Source organism: Anabrus simplex, chromosome 1, assembly GCF_040414725.1.
Source record: "Anabrus simplex isolate iqAnaSimp1 chromosome 1, ASM4041472v1, whole genome shotgun sequence".
In the NCBI taxonomy this organism is placed as follows: Eukaryota; Metazoa; Arthropoda; class Insecta; order Orthoptera; family Tettigoniidae; genus Anabrus; species Anabrus simplex.
In genome coordinates this window covers 1,459,373,293-1,459,394,003 of record NC_090265.1, presented here as the reverse complement: position 1 = coordinate 1,459,394,003, position 20,711 = coordinate 1,459,373,293, and the positions used below count along the sequence as shown (strand labels likewise).

Below are 20,711 nucleotides of genomic sequence, written 5' to 3'. Positions count from 1 at the left end.
ATTCTTTCCATACAAAAATAACCAATTTTCAAGGGTGCAGTATGTATGTATGTATGTATGTATGTATGTATGTATGTATGTATGTATGTATGTATGTATGTATGTATGTATGTATGTATGTATGTATGTATGTATGTATGCATGTATGTATGTATGTATGTATGTATGTATGTATGTATGTATGTATGTATGTATGTATGTATGTATGTATGTATGTATGTATGTATGTATGTATGTAAAAGATCAAAGTTGCAATTTTCTGTAGCAGGTAAAATGGCCATCAGAGTGCATTTGTTTTTTTCGTGTTTAGTGTAGTTACTGGGCCTAGTAGAGTATACAATATACTTTGTAATGGGCGCGACAGTGTCAGATGTTGAGTGATCACTGTTGAGGATCCGGAGATGCCACACATTCGTGTGAGACAGCGTTATCACTGACAGAGTTTGACAAGGGCCGCATTGTGGGTCTCCATTTGGCCGGATGGTCGAATCGTGCAATATCCAGAATTTTGGGGCATTCGGATGTGACAATGCCCCGATGTTGGACTATATGGGAACGTGAGGGCAGGCATGCTCGTCGTCAAGGTTCCGGTCGACCACATCCTTCTGTGTCATCGCGTACTATTGGACGGAGACTAGCAACAGCCGGACTAGGGATACCGTCTCATGTGTAGGCTGCCGTTAACACCATACCACAAACAGCCGCGTTTGGAGTGTTGCCGTGACCGGGAAGTATGCACTGCTGATGAATGGCGTCGCACTGTATTCAGCGATGAATCGCGACTCAGCACTAACCCGGATGACCATTGTCTGCGAATATGTCGACGACCTGGGAAGAGGTCCGATCCTTCCAGGTCTTTAGAGAGGCACTGAGTAAACAAGAATGTCTAGAATGCTAAACTGGCAGCAGATAAAGGTTACAAATAAATACAAAGATGACCATCAAATTTCAACACTTTAGATATTACCTTCCTTCAGTGAAATGAATGGAAAATCTCCACCAACCTGATGCATATAACGGTATTACATCCACTTGTAAGTATGAGATTGAACTCTTACCACTGAGATTGGGGAATGACATCTAGCAAGTTTTGATGGTGAATGCTTCGATGTAGATATTATCATATCGGATACAAGATTCGGGTGAGGTAGAAATTTCGCATGATTATTTCCTTTTTTAAAATAGTTTATAAAATTCCTCTCTTTCAGCGACGTGAACACTAACATCATTTACTGACATATGAGTGAACTATTTCCTACCACGTATTTCGAAGTTGGAATTACAAAATTGTGCTGCCAGAGTAGATGCCAACGGATAGGTTTTGTCGCCATATTACTTGGACTACAAAATTAGGGATCCATTTCTCACTGCCGTTATATAATTGTGTGAATATTGAAGCACGATAATTCTACGTTATGACGTCAGTAAAATGGTAAAATGAGTTTAAACTGAAATACATCGATGCTCTTAGAAAACGAAATCACAAATTTACATATAAGTCAAATTAGTTGCACGAATTTTGAACAACTTAAAACAAGTTAAAACTTCAGAGCCAGAAGTAATTGATATCTAGGCTGTTCGCGAGTTCTGTTCAGTCAATTTTTTGGCCGAAAGTATGTTTAAACTAAAGAATGAAAGAGTTGTAGATTCTAACTCTACAGTGAACGGCTTCTAAACTAGACAATGAAGAGTTTGGGCAAAATGATACTATTGAGATTCCAGAAAATCATATTTCATATAGTACAAGATTCATTAGGTTCTTCTTTGGATCGAACTGAGATTATAAATTTTCTGAAATTATCAATTTTATGCCTAACATCACCGTCATCAACAAACAAGATCTGAGCATTTTGAATGTAACATGTATTAGTACTGATTCCACAGAATACGATGATCTCAATGAAGTAATACATTATCCTGTTGCCACCTCACAAGTTATACCGCGTTTCACGAGAGTTTAATCCTGATGTAAACAAACAGGCGGAGCACATTGCCTATGCACGTAGTCATAGACATACAGTGGGTCACTTTAATATTCGGACAATACAGATAATGGAATGTTTCTTGACATAATTTGTTCGCAAACAAATGTGTATACAACAAACATACGTCCAACAGTCCGTGAATACTTAGCACACGTATCACAACAAAATTAGATGCCAGGCGAATTGGTTAAGTGTTCTGATAGTGATAGAAAAGGAAATAATGAGATACTACACATCATTTTAATATTCGGACACGTCATCGTTACTCCATTTGCACGTGAATACCTGACCCATTTGCGGCAAGGGAGAAACGTAAGGAGTAGGATACGTATCCCTGAACTTCACTGCAGTGAGCAGCGCTGTACAGAACAACAGGGATTAGTTTGTACGTACAATGGGGTGCAAAGGCAGAAACACAACGTTTGAACAGCGCCAACTGGTTATTTTCCACAATGCAAAGGGACGCTGTTGCAGAGGTATTGCGCGAATGTTGTGTATGAGTAAGAGTCAATGACATTGTACGGCGATTTAAAGAAGAGGACAGGATTAAGTCTATATCGCAAACGGGTCAACCGAAAAAGCGAACTGATCGTAAAGAAGGACTTCTCTTAAGAAAAATAGGAAACGATCCTAAACTGAGTGCGTCACACCTTGCACGGGAGTTAGAAGAGGAAGCTGGCAAATCAGTGCACCCTGAAACTGTGCGTAGGACTCTTCGAAAGGCCGGATTTAACGGGAGGGTGTCGAGGAAAAAGCCATTTATCAATGAAGTGAACCGAAGGAAAGGATTGAAGTTTGCCTTGCAATATGTACACAAGGATACAGAATGGTGGAAACATGTGTTATTTTTTGATGAGAGCAAATTTAATATTTATGGATCGGATGGGAGGAGAATGATTTGGCGCAAACCAAATGACGAATTAAAACCGAAATATTTGCAACCAACTGTCAAACATGGAGGTGGGAATGCAATGGTATGGGCGTGCCTTTCGTCTGCCGGAGTGGGTGAAATGTCGTTTATTGAACATACAATGGACCATAAATAGTATCTAGCCATCCTGAAGCAGAATTTACACCAAAGTGCTACAAAGCTTGGGATCAGGGACACATTTAATTTCTATCAAGATAATGATCCTAAGCATAAAGCGTGGAATGTCCGAATGTGGCTAAAGTTCAACTGCCCAAAGGTGCTTGAAACTCCACCCCAGAGCCCGGATCTTAATCCCATTGAGAATTTATGGAGTGAACTTGACCAGAGAGCGAGGAAGTCCAAAATAACGTCAAAGAAGGAACTGCAACGAAGACAGATACGAGAATGGGCTAATATTAGCCCTAAGGACACGGAAAAGTTAGTTTGTTCTATGCCACAACGACTGAAAGTCGTCATAAAACAACGTGGCAATGCCACCAAGTACTAGATTGGTTTGAGTTCCATGTTACGCTACAGTTTCGGTCATTATGATCCTTGTGTCCGAATATTAAAGTGGTTTTGTTATGTGATGAGGTGACGACTGATTGTTTATCTACAAGTCATTTTTGTTCTGATACACATGTATTATTTTGTAATCATATTGGAAACATTGGTGTTTTCTATTGTCAAACTTTCCTTTCTGTATGCTCAAGAAAATACAAATATAATGTTCATATTGTCACATGCCATCCGGTGTCCGAATATTAAGGTGATTCACTGTAGTTGATTGGAGAAGCAACCGTCCCACTCACTCGACTGTGTGTGACCTCGAAGAAAAATAGTACGCGGATTTATTTTATTTTATTTTATTTTATTTTATTTTATTTTATTTTATTTATTTTATTTTATTTTATTTTATTTTATTTTATTTTATTTTATTTTATTTTATTTTTATTTTATTTTATTTTATTTTATTTTATTTTATTTTATTTTATTTTATTACATTTAGAGAGATGCCTTTGCTGGCAAGATGTAGTGTTTGCAGTGCACTATGTCTTCTGGTATGGGCTATATCAAATTTGTTACTTTCATTGACCTGTCTCAGTCTCATCCTTGGCTTTGACAATATGAAAGTGACTGAGGTATGAGTGATGCTAATTATACCGTTCCTTATGCAGCCAGCCGCTGTTATGAATGGTGTGAAAATATCGCCCATAGGGTCGGTTGGTGCTGCATTTCAGTGGGCTTGGCAGACCGATATGTAATAGCAATGGGTGGCTCAGTGAGGAAAGCAACGGGAAACTACCTCACTCCTCATTTCCCTAGTACGCCTCTTCAGTGACGCCTACGCTGTTTATGACAGCTGTAGACGGAGCTGCAGAGGATCAAACCAGCCTTCGGGCTGAATACCCAACATACATAACATACACATTTAGAGAGTTTGGAAGAGTTCGTTATCAGATTAAAATATGGTTGTCATATATACCGGTATATATATGGTTTTGTTTTAATAAAAATAGTGATTAAATAACGAGAAATGAAGGCACAAGGCGTTGTGTAACAAAGGAAGTCTTCTCGTAGTGAGGGAAAGTCCCAAGCTGCACAGTGTGGAGATAAGGTGTTGCATCCTCCAGCAGCAGTCAGCGTTAGTATTCATAGTGAGAGAAATGGAGCAAGAGGTAGAACCATCACGTGTAATAAAGCACAAAAGAGGAAAAACCACTCAGAAGTGACCATAGGCACTGCATTGTGAATGTGTTCAAAAAACTAAGTGAACAGAATCCAGGTTTAGTCGTTTATTCAAAAGTTCAGATCTTCGCACTGTTGTCGTATGTGATGCGCAGCCCTGTACGTCCGAACACGAGACGTTGACGCGGTGGAGGTCGGTACTACACGCTCAACGAATCACAACTTTTTCTTTGGCGGAGGCGTGGACATACCCTGTTTACATCAGGATTAAACTCTCGTGAAAAGACATTTAAACAGTTCGATGCGCTGTAATTCGTATTCACTATTTAAATACCAAAGCTGGTTGCGCAACGAGACTCGCTGAGCTCAAGGTAGACAAGAGTATTTTTCATGCAGAAATTATGTCCATCTACATATAGAACGTGTTAATGACAGATATGAAATATAGGGCCGCTACAGATCTGCTTGAAGATATCTGGACCAAGATAAAGTATTCCCTATAACGTGCAATGTCAACTAACACGGCTTACTGCATGCATATTGGACCTCATATCTGACGTAACAGTTAGGCTCTTGAACAGTGCCTCATATTTCCAAAACATGGAGATAATAGAAGACATTATGACCTCAACTCTTTGAGGAGTCATCTTAAGGACTATTAGTTATGCAAACAATGGATTGATATCTCACAGTGAATATGGAAAAAAAAATTCAAGTTCGTTAATACCGCTCAAAGCACATAAAAATGTCCAGCATTGCCAATAAGCCAAAACGATAATCCCATCACTACGATATATTCCAGGACATTTTGATCCTACTGAACGGTTGACCTGTCACATCACGTTTTTCCACTCAAGTTCATTTTATATTTCGTTTTAAGCTACCTGCTGATTTTCATAGCCAATGTCGTTGGACGACACTACACTCGGCGCTGGTTATGTATACCGTTTATTTCTATGTTTGTTTTTACCTATTTGTACTTGTATATTAATATTAATTACATTCATCAAAGCCTTATGGAGCAAAATCACATATTAATGACAGGTATGGAATGTCGGATCATTACAGATCTTGCTGAAGATATTAACAAAATATAAGCTACCACTAACAAGGTGAAGCGTAACATGCAATATTCATATTTCATAGGTTGCATATAACGCTATTATCGTACACTCATCTCATGTTAAACTTCGCAGTATACTGTAAGGTGTCAAGCTGCTACCCCCTTTTTTTTGTTTTAGGCCACACGCACTCTATAGTCGTCTTGCAAACGCCTGGCCCTACTGGCATGGTACTGCACACACTCCCTAACGGTCTGAAGGTCTCATACCTTAGATTGTTAAATAATAGTATGGCTCCTGAGTGCCTTTGCTGGCAAGATGTAGTGTTTACAATGCACTATGTCTGCTGGTATGGGCTAGAATAAATGTGTTACTTTCATTGACCTGTCTCAGTCTTATCCTTGGCTTTGACAATATGAAAGTGCTGAGGTATGAGTGATGCTAGTAATGCAGTTCCTTATGCAGCCAGTCGCTGCTATGAATGGCGTGAAAATGTCGCTGATAGGGTCGGTTGGTGTACGCATTTCAGTGGGATTGGCAGACTGGCATGCAATAGCAACTTCTGGCTGAGTGAGGAAAGCAACGGGAAACTACGTCGGTCCTCATTTTCCTCGTACGCCTCTAGAGTGACACCTAGGCCATCTATGGCAGCTAATGGTGGTTCTATTGAGGATCCAACCAGCCTTTGGGCTGAATACCCAACATACATACACATGGCTCCTGAAAGGACACGATATCGCACCACTACCGAAAACGAAACCTTTTTGCGGTATGCAACCGTGCATTAGGTCCACATACAGCGCACTGTATTCACTAACATCCAGCGATTCTGCGATCTGTTAAGGATTAGCTGAATTGGAAGAGACACGGTTACGTGAGCTGCCAACGTATTGGGTGCAGGTTCAAATCCCTGTTAGGTGTGTTTTGCGTTCTTATTTATTTTATCTCCCCTAAGATCACGAGGTGGTTTTATTATTTATTTATTTATTTATTTATTTATTTATTTATTTATTTATTTATTTATTTATTTATTTATTTATTTATTTATTTATTTATTTATTTATGTTGATAGAGTTAAGGCAACCATTCTTTCTCTACCACTTTACCGGATAAGTAACACAACTGCAAAGCGTAATAAAGATCAGGGTAGATAACGGCTATGTTGTCTCACACAAGTTTATTCCGTGACTGGATGCTTAAGTGGCAATAAGAAGTGCTTTACAAGAAGCAGGGCAGAACAAGGATAGAATTATCAGGTGATATGAATCCGGGTAATTGAGCATCAGTTTTGTAGTAAGTGTTCGAACAGGTGGCCTTCTTCATTAAAGCACATCTGAACACACCGTTGAACTTACATTCGGTTTCGTTGGAGCATGGTGGGTATTAGGGATCTGTAGGCTGCGGTATTGTGATTTCAAAGGCTTTCGGGTTCTTCCGGCTTCTGAGCATACACTACTTGGTAGCCCCACAGGACGTCCAGTCGCGTCAGTTCGAACAATCTGGCGGGTAAGGTGACAAGTCCTCCCATTCCTATCCATCGGCAGAGGAGTATAGTAATCAGGTGGTAGCGAACAACTGCTAACATGTGAGGCGGAGTCCTGTCGTGTTGATAGAACAAATGTTTACACGCTCGCTTAGGGGCACATCCTCTAGCAACAATGGTTCTAGATCACGGAAAAATTGTAGGTGGAGTGGTCCTTTTAAATGGATCTCAAAGAAATGTGGGCCGGTTAGGTGGTCACTTAATATGCCACACAAGATACACTGACTGACAGAGCAAATGCAACACCAAGAAGGAGTGGTCAGAACTTTATGCCAATTGCAGGGTAGACTGACGTCACTGAGGTATGCTCATGATGTGAAATGCGCCGCTGTGCTGCGCACGTAGCGAACGATAAATGGGACACGGCGTTGGCGAATGGCCCACTTCGTACCGTGATTTCTCAGCCGACAGTCATTGTAGAACGTGTTGTCGTGTGCCACAGGACACGTGTATAGCTAAGAATGCCAGGCCGCCGTCAACGGAGGCATTTCCAGCAGACAGACGACTTTACGAGGGGTATGGTGATCGGGCTGAGAAGGGCAGGTTGGTCGCTTCGTCAAATCGCAGCCGATACCCATAGGGATGTGTCCACGGTGCAGCGCCTGTGGCGAAAATGGTTGGCGCAGGGACATGTGGCACGTGCGTGGGGTCCAGGCGCAGCCCGAGTGACGTCAGCACGCGAGGATCGGCGCATCCGCCGCCAAGCGGTGGCAGCCCCGCACGCCACGTCAACCGCCATTCTTCAGCATGTGCAAGACACCCTCGCTGTTCCAATATCGACCAGAACAATTTCCCGTCGATTGGTTGAAGGAGGCCTGCACTCCCGGCGCCCGCTCAGAAGACTACCATTGACTCCACAGCATAGACGTGCACGCCTGGCATGGTGCCGGGCTAGAGCGACTTGGATGAGGGAATGGCGGAACGTCGTGTTCTCCGATGAGTCACGCTTCTGTTCTGTCAGTGATAGTCACCGCAGACGAGTGTGGCGTCGGCGTGGAGAAAGGTCAAATCCGGCAGTAACTGTGGAGCGCCCTACCGCTAGACAACGCGGCATCATGGTTTGGGGCGCTATTGCGTATGATTCCACGTCACCTCTAGTGCGTATTCAAGGCACGCTACGTGCAGCATGTGCTGCGGCCGGTGGCACTCCCGTACCTTCAGGGGCTGCCCAATGCTCTGTTTGAGCAGGATAATGCCCGCCCACACATTGCTCGCATCTCCCAACAGGCTCTACGAGGTGTACAGATGCTTCCGTGGCCAGCGTACTCTCCGGATCTCTCACCAATCGAACACGTGTGGGATCTCATTAGACGCCGTTTGCAAACTCTGCCCCAGCCTCGTACGGACGACCAACTGTGGCAAATGGTTAATAGAGAATGGAGAACCATCCCTCAGGACACCATCCGCACTCTTATTGACTCTGTACCTCGACGTGTTTCTGCGTGCATCGCCGCTCGCGGTGGTCCTACATCCTACTGAGTCGATGCCGTGCGCATTGTGTAACCTGCATATCGGTTTGAAATAAATATCAATTATTCGTCCTTGCCGTCTCTGTTTTTTTCCCCAACTTTCATCCCTTTCGAACCACTCCTTCTTGGTGTTGCATTTGCTCTGTCAGTCAGTGTATTTAATCCCGTTCGTGCCTGCAATTCTGCCTCTGCCGCCCGGTCGGGATTCTCCACTGTGCCATTGTGACTCATCCGAAAAAATATTTTAGACAGTGTCAATGCACAGAAATCAATCCGAGTCTCGGCCAGTGGAACTTCTGATGTATCTAACGGTGATAGGAGTGAAATTCATTGGCATGTAAAATCCATACCAAACCCAACTGGATGATGTTGGCCTGCTGTGCTACTACCTGTGTACTCGTGTGAGGTTCCCCCTGGATAGTGTCGAAAACAACCTCGGCAATATCACCAGACATCACTGAAGTCTCCCTTTTGCTGCAACCTTGTATAATGTGTACGTTCGTCAAACCTCAATGCGAACACCAGTAGTTCCGCAGCGTTCGTTGTGTCACATGCAACCATGTCATCCAGTATACTCGTCATAAGTGCTGTGTATATTCTCCTGCATTACCTAATCGAGGACTATCAACATCCCCGTCGTTGGTGGCAAAATGCGTTTTACAAAGGTAAAGCTAATTCCAGTTTGCTTCTCGATTTGAAATCGCAAGAAATAAGTGGATATTTTAAGAATTTCACTCGTATATCACCGACCGATTTCGAGTATTTATTAAATTTAGTTGAACCGAAAATAAACAAGGGACACAAGATTTAGAAAAGCTATATCTGTTCAAGATAAATTGGCACTTACTTTGAGATTTTTAGCCACCGGTGATAGCTTCACCAGCTTCCAGTATCTCTTCAGAATATCCAAGCAAGTCATAAGTATTTTTTGGATTTGCTTTACGTCGCACCGACACAGATAGGTCTTATGGCGACGATGGGATAGGGAAGGGTTAGGACTGGGAAGGAAGCGGCCGTGGCCTTAATTGAGGCACAGCCCCAGCATTTGCCTGGTGTGAAAATGGGAAAACACGGAAAAAGATCTTTAGTGCTGCCGACAGTGGGGTTCGAAGCCACTATCTCCCGGATGCAAGTACACAGCTGCGCGCCCCTAACCGCACGGCCAACTCGCCCGGTAGTCATAAGTAAATTTGTACCATAAGTGTGTCAAGCAATCATCAGCGAATTTAAAAAATCACATAGAGGTAAGGTTCATTTAATTTAATTAAACATATCTTTTTTGTATGAGACGTCATTGATATTGAAATCATTTGGCACATCACTGGAGGGTCCCATTTTAATGTAGAATTGCGATATAATTCTATTAAATTTAGACAGGGTTCCTCAGTCCACTCCATAACCTATACGCGTCCTGACTACGCAATGTGCTTGGAACACGTCAACGAACACACTGCGCGCCGCTTTGTGTTCGCCGGAATACCAACAACCAGATGGATTACAGCGCGCCTCACTGCGAACGATTGCAGCAACGAAGCTCAAGGCGTACTCATTAGAAAAATATTGTTGCAGCAACCGTTGCGTTGCATGTTGCAGCCTCCTAGTGAGTACCCGCCTTAACAGTAAATATTCGAGATAGTGATTTTATGTGCGAAGGCCACTATACACTGCTAAACGTACAGTGTTTGCGCGTTGCTTGCCGTCTGTATGGATATCTTACGTGATACAAGCGTTGTATTTTTCTATATTTCGCTTTTGCTTCACCGTTGATGAAGAACATGTTGACGTAATTGTCTGTTGAAAGGAATGACCAGCTGAGGCAGGGCTGTAGTCTCCATATTTTAATTAAACCTGTGAGCTATGTGGCACGAGCAGCCTACTGTACGATCATCGAAGCTCCGGACGCGAATAAGTATAGCTAGCTCGGGTGGGATTCAAACCCGTTATTGAACTGTGAATGTTCCAGCACTTACTCCACACCACCATGCTGACAACTATTACAGAAACCATACACAATCTATATCTACTTCCGTTTCACCAACTCACAGTCCAACTCGTTGGCTGAATGGTCAGTGTACTGGCCTTCGGTTCAGAGGGTCCCGGGTTCGATTCCCGGCCGGATTAGGGATTTTAGCGTTCATTGGTGAATTCCAATGGCTCTGTGGCTGGGTGTTTGTGCTGTCCCCAATATCCCTGCAACTCATACACCACACATAAAACTATGCTCCACCACAATAACACGCAGTTACTTACACATGGCAGATGCCTCCCACCCTCATCGGAGGGTCTGCCTTACAAGGGCTGCAACCGGCTATAAATAGCCACACGAAATTATTATTACCAACTTATACCCAATTCCTGTCTCTGTATCAATGTTTTCAGCGTTGCCTAGTTTTATTTTCTACTCACCTGATCACTTGGAACGACCTATTTACCTCGTCATATGACATATTGATGCTGTATATAACTACCTGATGCATACAAGTTTCAGAATTGACTTGCCGTAATGCAGCAGCCCATCGTTGTCTGTCGCTAGAGGTTATTTTCCTGTGCGACCTGCATCCACAGTGCGTTAGTACAATATCAGACTCAAACAAAAGCCGTGACGAGTTGCACAGATGGTTGAGGTGCTGGCTTTCTGTCCCTAACTTGGCAGGTTCTATCCCGGCTCAGTTCGGTGGGATACGAAGGTGCTCAAATACGTCAACCTCGTGTCGATAGATTTACTGGCAGGTTAAATAAATCCTTCGAGACGAAATTCCGGCACCTCGGCGTATCATAAAAAAAGCAAAAGAAGTTAATAGGAGGTAAAACCAATAATATTATTATTAGACTTAGGTAAAAAAAAGACTATCGAACTTCATATGCTTGACATAAGGGACAACCTCAAGAAATAAATGAAGACGGATATTTATTTATTTATTTATTTTATTTATTTATTTTTTATTTATTTATTTATTTATTTATTTATTTATTTATTTATTTATTTATTTATTTATTTATTTATTTATTTATTTATTTATTTATTGTTAACATAACAGGCCATGAGTTCCAGTTACAAGCCTCATGAGAATACATAGACGTAAACAAATTAGCTAGAATATTCTTAAAATTACTTTCCAGTGACAAAACACACTAGAAAAAACCAACATGAAGGAAAAACACCGGTAACTAATATTATATTACAGTACTAATCAATACTAATTAAGATATAATATTTAATTATTTAATTTCATTTTACTAGCAGTTAGCCGCGGCTTCGCTCGCGTGGATTCGTTAAAAGTAATCGTTCATCGGTAATATACTAAGACATCATTTGAAAATCCCTAAAGAGTAAACGCTCACCGAAAAATTGAATTTCATTTACCCCAGAAGCTCTTTGTAAATCACGTTTGTGATATTGCCTTTTGGGGCTAAGATGGCCATGCGACAAAGAACTGTACATGTGAGAAACAGTCTTCTCTCAAGTCGAAAACAAACAAAAAAACAGGTTTCTTTATTTATAAAGAGTTTCCAAATACATATTTCCACGTCCGTAACATCTTCGCTTTTTGAGATATAAATATCCCCATAAAAATAATTCAACCCCTCTATCTGTCCTTCACCCATCCTCACCCCACCAAAGTGGATTTCCAAAAGAAAAAAAAATCCGTTATTTTTAAAGAAGATTCCAAATACCAATTTTCACGTCTGTGACATATTACGTTTTTGACATATACTGCAGATATACCGGTACTCATTTTAAAAATTCACTCGCTTTTTCAATTCTTTTCACCCCTTAAGTGGTCTTTCCGAAAACAATAAATACTCGTTTCTTTATTTTCAAAGGAGATTCAAAATACCAACTTTCACGTCCGCAACATCTTTACTTTCTGACATATAAGTATCCTCACAAACATAATTCAACTCCTTTACTTATTTTCACCCCCACCCCCCACTTAAGTCAATTTTCCTAAAACAAAGGAATACATGTTTCTTTATTTTTAAAGGAGATACCAAATAACAGTTTTCATGCCTGTAACACCCTCCGTTTATTTAGATATGTGTCCTCATAAAAGGTATTCAACCCCTTTTCCCACTTTTTCACTCCCCGTAAGTGGATTTTCCAAATACAAAAAAATACGTGTTTCTTTATTTTTAAAGGAAATTCTAAATGCCAATTTTTACGTCTGTAAACTTTTAAGCTTTGAGATATAGATATGCTCATTGAAACAATTCACGCCTCCCCCCCCCCCATTTTCACCCTCTTAGTGACGGAATATCCTCCGTTAGTGAGAACCTACACTCTAATATAAATGTATCCCCAAAATTCCATTCCGTTCCGTCCAGTAGTTTTGCTCGGCGATGATGAATCAGTCAGTCAGGCAGTCATTCAGTCAGTCAACATGTTATTTTACATATATAAGTTTAGATTATTATTACATCTATAATTTTGTCATAGATCATTTCTGCGACCCTGAAAACTATGGAACGACACTAATATTGGTCTTTTCCGATAATCTAGAATCCTTGATTTAACGTTGCCATGGTTACGGCGGGTCACTTCTTCAGCCGATTCCTAGAGCCGAGGTACTGAGGTGCCGATATCTCAAAAAAGGTTGGTTTTAGGGTCTTAAAGTATGGTTTTCGGGTCTCGTAGGAACATACCCAGGTTTGTTCCGCGCATCGCGATGCTTCAAATAAGCTCTGTCTCGTCCTTGTACGACAGATTCGATATTTCGCCTATATTAGCCTATTGTGATCTGCCAAAGGGCCTAAATCTAGGTAGTGGTGAGGACATAACATGTCAAACCACTTCCATAACCCTCTCAGGAGCAATAAGAGCAAAGTATGAAATATTCAGCGAAATCGTTGCAGTAGTTTTTGACACTATAGAATCCGTACAAACATTAATTTTTACATATAAGTTTTAATGTATTATTTAATTTAATTTAGAACAGGGTATTTCACTCGGGATCTAATAAATTGAATAGTATGATTTACAACGTTTATACTAATTGAAGACCTGAAATAAATAAGGCTCTAAGCAGCAAAGTTACACATTTTAAGATATTGTGTGATGTAGAATCCACACGCCAAGCCTAACAATGTACAAAAAGCTCGAACTGCCACGAATGGTGGTCTACTAACAATATATATCAACAAATGGCATGCTCTATGCTCCACGTCAGTGTCTTCTATACTTCAAACTCATTTTCCTCAAAACTATTATTTTGGCACTTAGAGCCTTCTTTATTTCAGGTCTTCAATTATTCTAGAACATTATTATTATTCTGTTTAATTTCTATTAAAGTATGTTCAGAAGTACAGGGTCGGGAATTTTAACCATCATTGGTTAATTTTGCTGGCACGGGGACTGGGTGTATGTGTCGCCTTCATCATTTCATCCTCATCACGAAGCGCAGGTCGCCTACGGGCATCAAATCAAAAGTCCTTCACCTCGAGAGCCGAACCTGTCCTCGGACACTCCCGGCACTAAAAGCCATACGCCATTTCATATTTTCCCTTCATCAATGCAGATGACAATAGAAACATTCGGATATACTATAAAGAGTAAGCTAATTAAATTCAAATATACAACATTCCAAGGATTCGAAGTTTATTCTAACCTAAGTACTGAATTGTATTTTGCTGGTTATATTTGATTGCAGGTAGTGAAAAAATGTTCCGAGCTGAGGTAGCATCTGGTGGGAAATACGCTCCAGCCGACGTCAACAGGCGGCGCTTGATTCATCGAGCAAAGATGAAGAGTTTACGTATTTCAGTGGTGATTGTAATGGCCTTCATTGTGTGGTGGACACCATACTATACCATGATGATCATCTTCATGTTCCTCAATCCAGATAAACATGTAAGTTTGTAGTTATAAATAATAGGTATGCTGAACAAAGTACATTTTTGTTATATTAATACACTTATTATCATAGTCAATGTATGAGGTCAAATGCAATGTGACGGATTGTGTAATAAAGGTATTTCCTTGTCCGTGGATAAGGTGTGTAGAAAGGAATGTTATCTGAAGTCTGCGAGGCAAATCTACGTGCAATAACCTCTGTATGCATTGTTCAGAGAGTTAGAAAACTTCAATGACACTCTGAGAATTTTTCTCCTAGCATACATTTACCTGAATTGTACTTTCATGCAAGAAAAACAGTTATCGGCAATGCATTCAAAGGAATGTTTATGCTGGAAGTAACAGATTTCTCATGTGAACGTAGCAACTGGTGGAAACACAATAGCACTCTCTTTTCTCAAAGATTGAACTAGACCGTGCTATCATACCTGACACATGAGGCAATCACACAGCAGGCGTCATTTTATCAACCAACAAGATTCTGAAAGAATACTATCATCGGAAATGTATATTCACAATGGAGGCTTCAGATAACATCACAACGTCCTGTAAATATGAACAACTTCAGTTTTGAAAATAGACGACACAATAAATGGCATCGCGCGGATTGAAGAGTTTCATTATTATTTTCAAGATGCACACGTTATGGTGTGAAAACGCATAGCTGTTGTATGGATCTAAATTCTTAGGAGGAGAGTGTAGTCCCTATTTTATTTATGGTATGTATGTATGTATGTTTTCCACAGAATTTCTTTCAGTAAAAACATGAAACTTTTCTTGCCATATTGCTATGTAAAATGATATTTTGTTGTCATACAGGGCACAAAAAATCATTAGTTGTTAATCGTTACTTTCTGTTATGAATTTTTTAATCATTTATATGAATACGTTAACAGTGAACAAATGTCCATAGTTATCGCTATATTTGCCTAATATGGTGTGAAAATACCAAGAGCTCTAATGTTTCCGGGGAAAAAGATAGCTAAAATAAGGTTGTAGAGATAATTGCCCTTACAATTTTATATGACTTGAAAGTTGCTTCGGCTCTGAAATATACTTACTGGGCACGCGACACTTACCTCAGAACTGGACCGTCCGATGTTCTCGTCGACAAGGCTTCAAAGAGGGGGGGAGGTAATTATACTATTATGGGCTACACTGCCAGCCCCTTGGTGTAGGGGTAGCGTGCCTGCCTCTTACCCGGATGCCCCGGGTTCGATTCCCGGCCAGGTCAGGGATTTTTACCTGGACCTGAGGGCTGGTTCGAGGTCCACTCAGCCTACGTGATTAGAACTGAGGAGCTATCTGACGTTGAGATAGCGGTCCCGGTCTAAAAAGCCAAGAATAACGGCCGAGAGGATTCGTCGTGCTGACCACACGACACCTCGTAATCTGCAGGCCTTCGGGCTGAGCAGCGGTCGCTTGGTAGGCCAAGGCCCTTCAAGGGCTGTAGTGCCATGGGGTTTGGGGTGGGTTACACTACTTTAACGTTGAAATAAGATAGACCAGACGAGGTTTGAATCAAATAGAATGTATTAACGAATCTAACAATAGATAAAAATGAACTAAATTAAATGAATTCTAAAAAAGTACGTAAAGCAACTCCATCACCGACATTAGTTCATGTTACAAAGTAAATAAAGAAATCATATCAATCTTTGTTACTGTGACCTGATCAATTTAAAGGGAAATTCGATAAAAACGAAATTGTATCCATAATTCACGATTTAGATAATTTAAGTGTCAATTATTCTGATTAAGCACCAATGTTCGAAAAATACCTTAATTGTATTTAATCTGACAATGTCTGTACACTGAATCCACTTTTCTTCAACATCAACAAACGTTATATGAGAGATTTAACTTATCTAATTTTAAATTGACGGGTTTCAATCAATCATCAATCAATCAATACTGATCTGCATTTAGGGCAGTCGCCCAGGTGGCAGATTCCCTATCTGTTGCTTTCCTATCCGGTGTCCGGACATTTCGTACCACGGACATTCCGTACCACTTGATTTTTGAGGACATTTTGTACCACCTTGGTCGTTATCTACCTGCCAACGGTTTTCCCGTAATCTCCAAATATTTGCGCCCGGACAATCCGTACCACTTGATGTCAAATTGGAATTCCATTTCCACGCCAGCGGGCGTAATGAGCCTGTCAGGCACACTTAAGAAATCAGAAACAAAACTAATTTACAACATTTGCTGAAGAAAACATCTATATAATTTTAATAATTGCCTTTTCAACTATACCGGTACTTATCAGTCATGTTTACGTAAATGTTATTACAAGAAAGTCGATTTTTTAAAGAAATCCTCAACAAAACGATAGACTACATAGAAATATACATCCAGGAGCGCGCGGCTGTGAGCTTGCATCCGGGAGATAGTGGGTTCGAATCCCACCTTCGGCAGGCGTGAAGATGGTTTTCCGTGATTTCCCATTTTCACACCAGGCAAATGCTGGGGCTGTACCTTAATTAAGGCCACGGCCGCTTCCTTCCAACTCCTAGGCCTTTCCTCTCCCATCGTCGCCATAAGACCTATCTGTGTCGGTGCGACATAAAGCCACTAGCAAAGAAATATTGCCTACATCGTGTTCGGGGACAATGTGCCTGGTGAGCATAAGGATGGATAATATTACTATTGTGAATATTTATAAACTACTGCATTGTTTCACTATAAAGTAAAATAAAATATTCTGATGAACTGGCCGATATGGGCTTGAAGGTTGCGCGGAAACAGGACATTACTGAAAGGTGGAAGTAGTTAGGTCTCCACGAATGACGAATACGAGATAAGAATGAACACGTGTGCCTATCAGATCAGTTGCGCCCGACGGAAGGTTAACATCAGTAGTGGTCACACCGTGCGGAGGCTTCTGCGCCACTAGTGGACAATGGATATACAAATGAATATTTTCATTAGGATACCGTTTTTACTTCGCAATATTTCTCACTCTCTCAAGTGGTACGGAATGTTCTCTCCTAAATATTTTAAAGTCATTAGCAAGGTAATCAGCCGGTCAAGTGGTACGAAATGTCTGGTGGTACGAAATGTCCGGTGGTAAGAAATGTCCGTGGTACGAAATGTCTTAGAACCTTCCTAGCCTTTTCCTAAATGATTTCAAAGAAATTGGAAATTTATTGAACATCTCCCTTGGTAAGTTATTCCAATCCCTAACTCCCCTTCCTATAAATGAATATTTGCCCCAGTTTGTCCTCTTGAATTCCAACTGTATCTTCATATTGTGATCTTTCCTACTTTCATAAACGCCATTCAAACTTATTCGTCTACTAATGTCATTCCATGCCATCTCTCCGCTGACAGCTCGGAACATACCACTTAGTCGAGCAGCTCTTCTTCTTTCTCTCAATTCTTCCCAACCCAAATTTTGCAACATTTTTGTAACGCTACTCTTTTGTCGGAAATCACCCAGAACAAATCGAGCTGCTTTTCTTTGGATTTTTTCCAGTTCTTAAATCAGGTAGATGAAGTAGAATACATCTTCAAATGATATTATTACACCAAACTTTGCTGGACAGGGCAGATAATAAGTGCCCTAATCCAGGTTACTAAAAAATGAATTGTGTCTTTAATTACACTTATTATCTGTTAACACCATTATTATTTTATTTCTAGGCTCATAGTGCCTTCATGTCTGATTGTCTATGTTAACATTATACCAAAATTACGTTTCCACAGCCGTGATTATTTATCATGAAGTTCATGTGAAAAACTGCGAGTTCTGTATTCTAAATTTAACTTCTTGATACTTTAAATCACTTGTCTCCTGAGCGGACTGTTAAAGACAGAGTATGAATAAAATGTGCTGATCATCCCTAATACACATGGGTGAGAATGAGGAATATATTATTAGAGATTGTATGAGCTCCTATTTACTACTGATCAGACACGTACCTTCCTAATATAACAAATGCAAATTTTATCTAAACCTGTTCAGTAACTTACATACTGTACGTTGTGTAAACATTATTTTATTATGTGAACTGAAACGTTGTTTTTGTATTTGTTAATCAAAGCTGTTGACCTGGCCCTAAAATGAATCATTACTGGTGTCTCAAATCACCACCTAAATATATATACAAAATACACAATGACGCTGTAATAAATAGTACCTATCCTAGATCACACAAAATCACAATAATCCCTGAAAAAGAAAATACCCTAGTCGGTTCTATAATAACTATTTGCACGTGCTGGAATTCATATACACTCATACTATGAAATAACATTAATGTTCTTACAATGCTCAAATGATAACTGATATATAATAATAAATGCGATGGTGGCCTGGTGTTTCTGTGGTTAAGAGGTTATCTTTACTAAAACCGCCACGGACCACTGACTTGCACAGTTCCTTCACTGGCCCTTTAAACTCAATGACTGAACGCTAACGTTGTGAATCCTCACAACACAAACTTTTGAAATAACTCTTCACGTACACAAATGACATTATTATTATTATTATTATTATTATTATTATTATTATTATTATTATTATTATTATTATTATTATTATTATTATTATTGTTACGGAGTTATCCGTGGTAGTTAGAGGTGAAAGAAGGTGCTGGGTGGAATAGGTCTCAAGAACGAAATTAAAATTAATTTAAAATTTAACAAAGGTTATATTTTCTTTTCGAGATCAAGAAATAACAAGTATAACAGGAACTCAGTTGTATATCAACAAGTTAATGTACAATTACAGTTTATTAATGGATTTTGGGCTTCGAGCCCCAGATTCACAATCCCTGAGCAATGAGCCCAACTTTACTTATACACAAGGTTCAACAAAGGGGCAGAAAACCCCAATCATGCCAAGGAGCATTTGCTCCCAATTACCCAGTTAAGCCTGCTCGAGGCACACAGAAAATACAATTTAAGAAAGAGCAACCCGCTCTCAAAGTTCAAGCCTATTCAAAGGCCACACCAAACTCTACCTTCAAGCTGCCCTCCAGGCACGCAAGAACAGGGGTAAAAATACCCAACCTACTGAGGCCTATTCACTAAAGAAACAGGACAATTACATGGCCCCAAAATACCAACTTGAGTGGAGGCGTAACTTGCACTCCTAATACACCTTTTTAAAACCTATTTGGCTCTTAGGCCGCTTATGCAAGGGCTAATCCCACACTACGGAGGTGACACGATAGGAAAATTTATTACATTATGAAGCGAAGAAAAACGGTTATGAAAACGTAGTCACCTCAAAAACCATATGAGAGGGAGCTCGAGAGGGTTAGGCACTCTCTTTCCCGATTTGTAGTTAAAGAGACGAAATTTATACCAAGTGTCTTTTACATTTTAAAGGAAGGTTACATGATAAAAGTTTCGAACCTGCCCCGAGGGTTAAACTGCCTTATGGAAGAACAGCTGCCCGAAGGAAGAGGCGCTTCCCGCCCCCTGCTACATAATCACACACGGATAGATGTTACTGAAGTGGCCAGGAGACAAGAAAATCAGCAGTTTATATACCCTCGCGGAAAATTCGAGACGTTTCATGAATGATTACAACCCGCCCACAAAATTTTATTGGTCGGCTAAAGATTACAAATCAAAACTGAAGAAGACACCTAGGATTGGTGGAAAATTAATTACAGAAATTTTTGATTGGCTACATTCAAAACAAGCGGAAAGAAAGGGTTATATTGCCAACTCTCAAACCACAGAACAAAATTTAGCAAAAACAAAACTTATGAATGTTAAATTTCTTCCGGACAGTTCATTCCTTTACACCAGAGAGCGTTATCAGTTTCGGTAGAGACATATGTTAGAGAATGTTCAAGTTTCTTACTGCAGAGCAAACAAATACACATCGAAACAGGCATAGTTCAGAACACTTCAAAATTTACAGTAGAGACATCTTCTGAGAAACCTTAGAATTAATATGGTTGTTAAAGTTCAGGCTTTCTCCTGCAGAGGAGTCTCAACTGGCGCAATGTTTGAATTAGCGGCGTGGAGGTGTACCGCCCGGTACAATTATTATTATTATTATTATTATTATTATTATTATTATTATTATTATTATTATTATTATTATTATTATTATTATTATTATTATTGCACCTCATCTAGTTAAATCTCATCCTTCTCATGTTAATATTATTAACTACCAGTCCTCTTTGTAACTAATTATTATAGTCATGCAACGAAGGTTGGCATCATTCAATCAT

General features: G+C 40.2%; 1 protein-coding gene across 1 annotated transcript in view; it reads left to right on the top strand.

Moving 5' to 3' along the window:
* Positions 1 to 20,711, top strand: part of LOC136860872 (gonadotropin-releasing hormone receptor) — a 141,233-nt gene that overhangs the window by 33,929 nt on the left and 86,593 nt on the right. Inside the window, exon 3 of the mRNA XM_068225999.1 lies at positions 14,306 to 14,505. Coding sequence (XP_068082100.1) covers positions 14,306 to 14,505 — 200 coding nt within the window. The remainder of the gene's footprint in view (positions 1 to 14,305; positions 14,506 to 20,711) is intronic.